Source organism: Alexandromys fortis, unplaced genomic scaffold, assembly GCF_014885135.2.
Source record: "Alexandromys fortis isolate MF-2015 unplaced genomic scaffold, M_Fortis_MF-2015_v1.1 scaffold_279, whole genome shotgun sequence".
NCBI lineage: Eukaryota > Metazoa > Chordata > Mammalia > Rodentia > Cricetidae > Alexandromys > Alexandromys fortis.
The window spans coordinates 424,376-434,826 of NW_026068151.1; the positions used below are offsets into that span (position 1 = coordinate 424,376).

A 10,451-nucleotide genomic window follows, 5' to 3' on the forward strand; every position below is an offset into this window, starting at 1 on the left:
TAGATGATAGGTATTCAATGCTTAGTGAGCTATTCTATAGGAGCTTAGAATATAAACATACTGAGAGCAATGCAGAAGATGGAGGCCTGGCTTGTGAAGTCTCAGAGAAAAGTTTAAAGAAATTCTGTAGTTGTGGTTAGCTGGGGCTCGGGATAGCAGAATCTTAGAAATACTAAAGTCAAACGTTTGATCTGCTGGATACTAGATGCTGGCCAGCTAGAGCTGAGGAATTAGCAGTGGTTAAGAAGTGACCAGCAGGGGCCGGGCGGTGGCGGCGCACGCATTTAATCCCAGTACTCGGGAGGCAGAGGCAGGCGGATCTCTGTGAGTTCGAGACCAGCCTGGTCTACAGAGCTAGTTCCAGGACAGGCTCCAAAACCACAGAGAAATCCTGTCTCGAAAAACCAAATTAATTAATTAATTAAAGATGTGACCAGCATCATTGAGGTCAACTCTTTTGGGAAGTGTTTCATGAGAACACACAAAAGCTGTGCTCTAGGGGTAGCTAAGGTTACACCTCATGCTGGCAGCCAAATGTGGCAGTGTAAGAGTCACCCAGGCAGCACTGGTTTTGTTTTTGTTTTTTTTCCATGCAACAGACAGCTTTATTCAAAACATTAGAAAATTGATACACTGAAGGTTAAGCAAAGACACGTGAGTAAAGTTCCCTTGAGTTGAAGCTGTGGACAATCACAAATACAAACCACACTTGGCAAAAACATGGAGGCATATAAAGGATGTTCAAAGACTTAATTGAATACCAATAGCAAGCAATAATGAGTAATATAAACTCACTCCTATCTACCACACCTAGGGGGAGCATTAAAAACATTCCAAGAGCCGCAGCAGCCTTCGGAGATCCCGTGGATCTGTGTCTTGCTTCAACAGTGTTTGGACGGAACAGACCCAGGGCCTCCCTTTGTTAGCTTCCACCGCTCCTCATCTGCAGCCGCAGCCTCCGGGACCATCACCTCGCCCCTTTCAGCTCCCAGGACCAGCCAGCACCGTCTCTTTGCGGGTAGCTCCAGACTGCGTCTCAACCATGACCTCCCAGATTCGTCAGAATTATTCCACCGAAGTGGAGGCTGCCGTGAACCGCCTGATCAACCTGCACCTGCGGGCCTCCTACAAGTTGCAGAGCGATCGCGGAGGCCGTGCACTCTTTCAGGATGTGCAGAAGCCATCTCAAGATGAGTGGGGTAAAACCCAGGAGGCCATGGAAGCTGCCCTGGCCTTGGAGAAGAACTTGAACCAGGCCCTCTTGGATCTTCATTCCCTGGGCTCTGCCCGCACAGATCCTCATCTCTGTGACTTCCTTGAAAACCACTTCCTGGATAAGGAGGTGAAGGTCATCAAGAAGATGGGCAAACACCTGACCAACCTCCGCAGGTTGGCTAATGAGCCCCAGGCATCTCTGGGTGAGTACCTTTTTGAGCGGCTAACTCTCAAGCATGACTAGGAGGCCTCTCCTTCCGAGGGGCTCCCACCTCTGCTGTGCACCAGCCCACCTCAGGACCTTCACCCGAACCTCTCAAGAAGCCACTAGGCAGCTTTGTAACGCCCTGGAGCCCCTCTCAAGTCTTGGACCAAGTAAAAATAAAGCCTTTTGAAGCAGAAAAAAAAAATTCCAAGAATAATTTCACGTTTTAAAGAAACTGAGGTCACAAAACTCTTTTTCTTTTCTTTTCTTTTCTTTTCTTTTCTTTTTTCCCACAAGACTCTTGTCTTGTTTTCTTGACATGTTCTCACAAGCACTCAGAATTCTCCTCACACGACTCCCGTTCCTGGACCACGTTCTAACCATTATCCAACGCAAAGTGGTCAGTCCTGAAACCGTATATACACAAATAACACAAAAGAGATTCAGCAGGTTGTATTTGTATTTAGTTGCATGTTTATACATATACATATATGGGCAACAACAATAATCAAAGAAAAAGAGGCTATCAGTTTGAGAGTAAGGGGGGACATGGAGTTGGAGGAGGGGGGCTTAGGAAAGACTGAAGGGAGGAAAAGAAAGAGGACAGTGATACAATTATATCTTAATTAAAATATTTGAAAATTAAAAACTAATTTGAAAATTGAATGTGTGTATCTTTTGGTGCAACAGTTTCAGTCTTAGACATATACCTGTCAGAACAGTATATGTAATTCTGAAGAAAACAGACCTAAAAAATAGTATTGGCAACATTTACATTAATATTCCCAATCTAAAAACTGTACAAATGTACATCAACCTAAATAAAGTGGATAATAGTCACATATAAAAAACTACATTCTGAAAAATATATTGATCTTATAGTTATATTCAAAAAACCATGAATGAATATCATAAACATAATACTGAGAAAAAGAAGCTAAGTGTTGGGTGTATACTGCCTGAATTCTATTTTTATTAATTAAATTTGTTCTTGGACAAGTTCACATGAATGTATAATGCATTCTGACTATTCACTGCCGTCCTATCCCCTATATCCCTCCCAAACACTGTTTTGAAGGCAGCTGAGGCTTGGCACTGGGAGAGGCCAGGAGAGGCCATTGCTTAAGGTGCAACCCAAGTGGCAGTTGAAGGCCCAGGACTGAAGGGGTCATGCAAAGAAATTGAAGCTTAGCATCATGAAGAAAGCCTATGAGGGGCTGTTAGTGAACGTCCAGTGTAATTGCAGCAGAAGACGGCAGCATTTTGAAGATGCCAGGATCATGGGATGATTAGAGCAGCAGCAGCAGGGGAGTAGAGCCTTATCGAGCTTAGATAACAAACTATTTGTACTGCAGAAGGCAGGACTGGAGGAACCATTTGGAAAAGCCCAGATCCTAAGTAGATCCCAGACACTGGACATGGTGTTATTTATACTGTTAAGAGTTTAGTTTTGCTTTTATCTGACTGTGAATGTTCCCTGGCTCAGAGGCTCACAGTAGAATTATTGAACTTTACAAAGAATGTTTTTAAAGAAAAATTGGATAATTTATTTTATTTTATTATTTTGATTTTTGGTTATTCGAGACAGGGTTTCAGTAACGAATGCTATATGGGGTCACAATCCCTTCGGTGATGCTTTTTGACACGTATGTATTTAGCAGATTTGAAGTGAAGCACATACACATGTTAAAGAAGTGGCATCTGGTGTCTAGGTCTTCTGAAGGCCGAGGAGAGCTTGTGGTGGAGACATTTTCTTGTGTCTTCTGACATGACTCACAGCTGCGGTGAGCTAGTGCATGAGCACAGTACGTGGCTTATTGAATCCAGATGAAGAATGTTCTCCACTGTTCCAAGAGATTCTTCAGTTGTAAGAAGCGTGGTAGAAGGCATCCCATCTTGTTCTTGGGGACTAGATGTTCTTCTTTGGGTATCATAGCAATAACAGGAACAACAACAATAAAAATGAAGTAACAGCTCCCAAAGTAAAAATTAGAGTTTTCGTGTGTGTGTGTGTGTAGACTATAGGTGGATTTTTCTCAATCACTCTTTATCTTACTAACTAGGACAGTATCTTTTGCTAATCTAGGAGATGGTTTATTGTGTTGTACTAGCTGGCTGTCATGCTCCAGAAAGCCTCCAGATCTGGGATTACATGCACATGGCTTGTGCCCAGCTCTTTAACATTGGTGCTGGCAATCAAATTCAGGTCATCATGCATGTACGGCAAGTACCTGGCTAAGCATAGTACCAAATGGATGATTTCGAAGATCTTCATTGGAAACCCTTTTAACAAGCTGGGAGCTTTTGAATAATGGAGTTGCCACGAAGCCGCATTTTAATTTGAGGGAGACTGAGCAGTGCAGTACTATAAAACGTACCATGGTGTCTTGATTACTTGTGGGCTCACATGCTCATAGCTGTATAAATTTAAAGTGAGATTTAAATAAGCATGCTAATAAAGAGAAACAGAATCAAGATCCAGGTGACAATGACTCTGTGGCTCTAAATATGCTGGCAGGAAATGGAGACAGATGTTCTTGGGGCGGGTAACCAATTCTAATCACTATTCATAGGCATATGGCATATGATCAGTTTGTTGAACACTTTTCTCATATTGTATGTGTCATTGTAAGTCCAGATTCTTGAGCAATCATGAGGGAGAGAAAAGCAATATCTTTTATAAGATGAAGTTTTTCAAGTAGAGCATCTCAAAATCTAAGAAATATGTAAAATTTCACATACAAATGAAGCTACAAGTTTCATCTTAAAAGATTTAATTGTGTTGACGATCTCAAATCTATCCTGGTTGTAAGAGTTGGAATAAAAGATTCCCCCTTAAGAACTGAGGTTGCAGAAAGCCATATCTATGTTAAAGGTTGTTAGGCTGATGATAGATTAGAACTCCCTGATGGTAGTGTGTTATGAGGCATATTCAGAGACAAATATCCTGGACTATCTTTTTTTTTCCTTTATTTATTTATTTATTTATTTATTTATTTATTTATTAAAGATTTCTGTCTCTTCCCTACCGCTGCCTCCCCTTTCCCTCCCCTTCCCCCCAATTAAGTCCCCCTCCTTTGTCAGCCCAAAGGGCAATCAGGGTTCCCAGCCCTGTGGGAAGTCCAAGGACCACCCACCTCCATCCAGGTCTAGTAAGGTGAGCATCCACAAAACTGCCTAGGCTCCCACAAAACCAATAGGTGCAGTAGGTTCAAAAACCCATTGCCATTGTTCTTGAGTTCTCAGTAGTCCTCCTTGTCCGCTATGTTCAGCGAGACCGGTTTTAACCCAGGCTTTTTCAGATCAGGAACTCACCAAGGCCAGCTGGCCTGGGTCTGAAAAAATCCTGGACTACCTTTAGTTCTTTTAATATCCATTTATTGCCTACCTCTGTGTCTGACCTAACATCCTTTCAATTATTAGGTACAAATTTTGGAAGATATTTACAAACCACTAGCTCCTATCCAATAAAAATTAAGACTGTCATCATGCAGCATTAAAAACCTATAAGACCTCCTTGCTTTGCTATAACATACCTAACGAATGTCATCAGTAGAAAACTTTCAAAAGGGATATTTGATTTTTGACTTTCTTTTGTTTTTTTTTTTTTGACTATAACAGTTCATGGAATCATTTCTATGTTGGAACATGGTGTTTGGGGCAACCTGAATTTGTATTACCAAGATACGGCCACTTATATTTCCCATAGAATAAATAATCTCATTCTTTTCTTGAGATGAGAGCTAGATTTTGTACTCACATTTCCTTAGGCATTCTCAGGAGGTACACTGAAAATCTTCCAATAGTATTAAATGAAAGTGGGGTCCACAGAGGCAGAGAAGGCATGATTTGGGAAATGGCTAGTTTCTTACATGGAATTGCTTTCCTGTGATTCTCTTTGGGCATAGATGCTACCACCCTGCCGAGCTTGAATTAGATGTCCTGGTATGCAGAAGAAAGAGCTGCATCACCGTCACCCAGGATCAAGTAAGTCATGGAAGAGGGAACATTTGACATTCAGGTCCAGTGAGCTGAGGGATGAGTTAGATGTTAACGTAGAAAATTTAGATACAATTTTTTTATACTGGAAAATCTAATCTAAGTGATTATCCTTACAGTTTTTGACAATTTACTTAAGCCATATACATCATGATTCCTTGTGACACTCGAGTGTCATTTTTGCTGTGTAGACAATGATTGAGGAATCTGGACCAAATCATAGTTTGTATATGATTCTACTGAGGAACGATTGCTTGGGGAATCTCTTACACGTTTCAATTTACCAATTGTCCATCAAACATATGATACTGTGTAATCTTCCCAATGTTAGATCTGAGAAATACACACATGGCAGCCTACAGAATTTGCTTGGGAGTAATGAACCTAAATAATTACAAAATAAGATTTCTTAATTTTATTGCATTAGATTCTAAATTGGAGATTGATTTTGCCAATGACTTTATAATGGTCTGTACTAATCAAATAAAATTAGCTGAGAAGTGATACCAGGCACTCCAGTCTGTCATCGACAATGCTATTTGGCAAAACATTCTGGTTATATATAAATGAGTATCCATTAGGCACATATGACTTTTAATTGTGTGCTATATAGCCGTGGCTAGGCATTGAATTTTTAGTTTCATTTCATTTTAATACATTGAACTTTAAATATTCACATTTAAATAACCTATGGTGTATTGTATCTTACCTGACAATGTAGAGATTAAAAGATATTCATCCTCAATATAGTTTTGACCTTGAGATAGCAATTTTTATTTTATTGTACAGCTAAGCCTCTGAATAATAAAAAGGACAGATCTTAAAATATAGCAATTGCGTGTTTCAAAATAGCCCGAGGGAGGGATTTTGAATGTTCCCAACACAGATAACTGAGAAACGATGCGGCAGATGTGCCATTTACCCTCATCCTGTCACGCTGGACTCCATGGATATATGTGATTATTAGTCAGGAGATAAAAGAACTTAGAAAATTATTTGTGCTCATAGAACCCTTAGTTGTCTCATGCCAGAAGAATGAACCTATTCATTCAGTTAGGAGATGGTCTTGGAAAATCTATCTGTTCTCTGAAAAATGCAAAGATTGTTTGAAATCATGTGGTTAAATGAGTGGTAGACAATGATTGTCAATAATATCTCAATTACTTGTATTATGTAGAACTCATTTTTTCAAAAAATTATAGTTTAAGAATACTATTTGTAAAAGTATCAGATCTTTTAGAAATCTGGAAAGTCTAGAATTCTTACCATTTTCTTGAATGGTGTGTATTGAGAAAGAAGTCCAGCATTCTTAACCTAGGCAATGTGGATTCTATGATCAAGATCCTAGCTAGTTGGCTATTGTGCTTTCTATGTCAACTTGGCTGGCTGTTCTTTCTTCCATCCCTTCTGACTCCCTATCTTTGAGTGCTTTTGGTAGAAAATGATGACAATCCAGATAAATAAATATTCTAGCTCCTGCACATAAGACAAGTGACTTTGAAGAAGCTCATCCCTAAGATGTCTTGTTTCCTATATGAAGCTGTTACAGTGTACTCAGTTATCCATGGTGCTAAGATGCCAATAAGGATGTGCTTGAAGCTGTTCTTGTCAACATTGCTATAAAGGAGAGATGTTGCTGTGTTTCCTGGAGGGGAATTTAACTCAGCTGCTCTTCATTGACTGCATTCAGAATAGCTGCAGAACCCCGGGCCAGGCGAGCCAGTGGAAACAACCCTTGGCAATGCTCTTTGTCCAGATTCTATAATACAGGAAAAGCACAGAACTGTAGTTCTGTTTTATGGCATTCATCCAGATGGTCAAGAGAAGCTTCTAGAAATGACATCACAGAGCCTGTGGATATCAGCATCCTGAGACAAGATTTATTTATCGAAGAGACAGTGGTTAACAGCAAGAAAATTGAGAAGACTCAAATAGTGACCTCAAACTGAAGAGACAATCCCCTTAGTATCTGGCATAAAGGATAAAGGAAGTTCACTTTCAATTCACTGAGTTGGAGGTCTGTGTTCCTGGCCAAGTTCTCTGGGATACAAGTGTCCTGAAAGAATGTGGGATAGAGAAGTTAATGGCTCATATTCTTACTCATTGCAAAGGAATTTGGAAAGCAGAGATTCCACCCTACAGTACTTTGGAAGCACTTGACATCTTCAGGTTCAGACCTGAGTCACTACCTTCTCAACACCTCTTTGACCACTTTCTTTTTTATTAAAACAATTTTTATTAATAACAGCTTGTGAAAACTGGGCAGTGGTGGCACACACCTTTAATCTCAGTACTCAGGAGGCAGAGGTAGGCAGATCTCGGTGAGTCTGAAGACAGCCTGATTTACAGAGCGAGTTCCAGCGCAGGTTCCAAAGCTACACAGAAACCCTGTTATGAAAAATCAAAACCATAACCAAAAAACCAAACCAAACCAAAAAAAAATTGTGATAAACATTCTTTTGGGGATCCTAAAAAACTAACATTTTATTCTTGTTATTAATGGGTGGCTTTGCTTATACATAATTAAAGATTGCTGCATTTTCTGCACATTAGTCTTTCACCTCTTTTGTCTTTATTACAGTTACTGGTTTAAAGGAATTTTTAATCTGAGGCATATATGTATATATATTTGGTTCCCTATAATTTCATCAAGATTTTTTGATGATGGATTATATAGACACAAATTTTACATTTACTATTTGGATAAAGAAAACCATAGATTTCTGTGACCTGAGTAGTGTCCTTCTGTATGTTAGAAAATTATTTATTCCTATTGTTTTGGTTATCATTCTATTTTGATCCTCTTCTGCCATGTCTTTGTAGTTTCTGGGCAAAGATTCGACTTTTTGTTCCCCTCCTCCCCGTATTTAATACATATCTTATATTTTTGTATCATTAGGATAGTTTTAGGATAACTTATTTTTAACTATCTTCTAGTTCATTAAAGTCTCATTCAGTTAGATTTTCCTTGTAATCTGTCAGATCATTAAGTTTTACATTTTAATAATTTTGTTATTTCTAAAAATAATCTTTATTTATTCAAATTTTGTTGTTTGATTTTCATATTCCATATTTTTCATATAATCTCAACATGTGGAATATTTATGGAAACATCTGAAAATGAATAATTTCTTATTCTCTTTATGGAAAGCTTGAGTATCTTAAAATATTTGTTGGTATGTTGGTTTTGGTGTCTGTCACCAATTTCACTAACTCACTTCATAGCTTTCTATTGTGAACCTTGATCTGAGGTAATTCGATGAGGTCTGAATGATTTCATTCAGCTGCTGAATATTTTCATTGCTTCTGTTCGTCATCTGATGATGCTACCAGTTTGGTTCCACTTCAAGGTCTTTGTTTGCCACTCAAGTCTAAAGAATCACAGCTGAAAAACAGATTATTATCAGAGCAAAATTGTGCTTTCCAGTTGGGAAGCCTTGAAAAGAGGTGCTGACTTGTCAATATTTCCAGCGGCTAGATCTAATTTTTATTCATCCTATAGGACTTTCAAGAATTGTATGCAAAGATCTCTTACTCACCCCTTTGTATTATTTAGTCCCTAATTTCCTTACCTATCAGCCAGTGGGGCTGAAACTGAAAATGAGTGTGGCTGGGCAGGTGCTTCTTGGGAAAATTGGTTCCCATCTTTAGTTTCTAGACGTCGTCCTTTGTTCTTCTTCTCAGCTTTGGAACACTCTTTGCTTTCTTGATCTCACAGGAAATTATCTAGGAAGAAGTTTTCAATTCATTACTAATTTTTTTAAGTCAAAGAGATCAGTGCCCTTAGTATCTGGTATAAAGGATGAGGGAGCACCCTTTACACAATGGAGTATTACTCAGTAGTAAGAAACAATGGTATCTTGAAATTTGCAGACAAATGGATGGAACTAGGAAAGACCATCCTAGGCTATCATTCTTTGTATAAGCTTTCATTTGTGACTCATCGGCACAAAGATCTGAGAAGGAATCTGAAGCTGTAACTATACTGTTGGAATATTGACTATCATCATCCCTGGGTGCCTCTGCTTCCCACATGATGCCATAGATCAAAACCAGCATACATTCTACCCCTCAGATCCCCAAACTCAAAGCTACAATGCTGTTGGGATGCGGTTCTTGTTGCTATGGAGATTTCCTGGTGGTTTATAAAGCAAAACCATGCACATTTCAAATGGAGAAAGGAGGGAGGCAGTGGGCCTTATGAATGTAAATTCAAGAGTTTCTTTCAGTAGCTTTGGACCATGCCTATCAGCTCATTACCATGAGTCAAGTATTTGTGTGTGTGTGTGTGTGTGTGTGTGTGCGTGTGTGTGTGTGTGTTTATCAAGGGAAATCTCTCTTGTTCTTGTATGGCAACTGTGGATTAAATATGTTCATCAAAACAAACAATGCTGTAATAGTTCCGCTCCAGTGGCTGTAGAAGTCAGACAGAGCTGTGGAAAGGAATGAGGTATACAGGCTCTTTCAAAATGCCAGAGAGACAGTCAGAATGTTTCTTACATTGAAAACATTGTTTTTGCCATTTGCATACTCATAGAAATCGTCAGTATCCTTTACATGTATATGTGGCCTTGTTTGAAATTTTATGTGGTTACTGGGAACAACATCCCCATGATTGTCCCCTAGCCTAGTGAGGTTTTGTAGTTCTTATGGAGGAAATTGTGTGGAAACCAAGATCATCCTTATTGATAATGATTGGTTGCATTCTGAGTTGAGTCAGTTAGGAGTCCATATACCTTAAGCATTCTCCGTCTGCCCAACTCATTCTTTGGTAGATAGAAAAGGCCCTTTGTGCTACTGATAGCTCATGATTCACCACAGGCTTTGTCTTCTACTACATGTCTTAACACCACTGATGGTTTAGAATCTCTGGTCACCAGTACCTTTGTATTTTCTCTGTTGAGAACTCAGTGTCTGCAAATGAACAGATTCACACTTGGGCAATAAGAGGCCATTAAACGGTTCTGCTTCCTGAGGAACAGCTAATGTGGAGAGACAAAACTAGACTGGGGCCCAGTGCTAGGCTTTATCC

The 10,451-nt window shown here is 39.3% G+C and overlaps 1 protein-coding gene across 1 annotated transcript; it reads left to right on the forward strand.

Moving 5' to 3' along the window:
- The first annotated feature begins 901 nt into the window (after positions 1–901).
- Positions 902–1,474, forward strand: LOC126491527 (ferritin light chain 1-like). The gene has a single exon (XM_050127261.1). It carries the CDS (start codon positions 1,043–1,045, stop codon positions 1,457–1,459), a length of 417 nt encoding a protein of 138 aa, XP_049983218.1. The 5' UTR covers positions 902–1,042; the 3' UTR covers positions 1,460–1,474.
- Positions 1,475–10,451: the final 8,977 nt, after the last annotated feature.

Excerpts from the sequence above, each read along its gene's own strand:
- LOC126491527 (XM_050127261.1), top strand. The coding sequence starts at position 1,043 with ATGACCTCCCAGATTCGTCAGAATTATTCCACCGAAGTGGAGGCTGCC.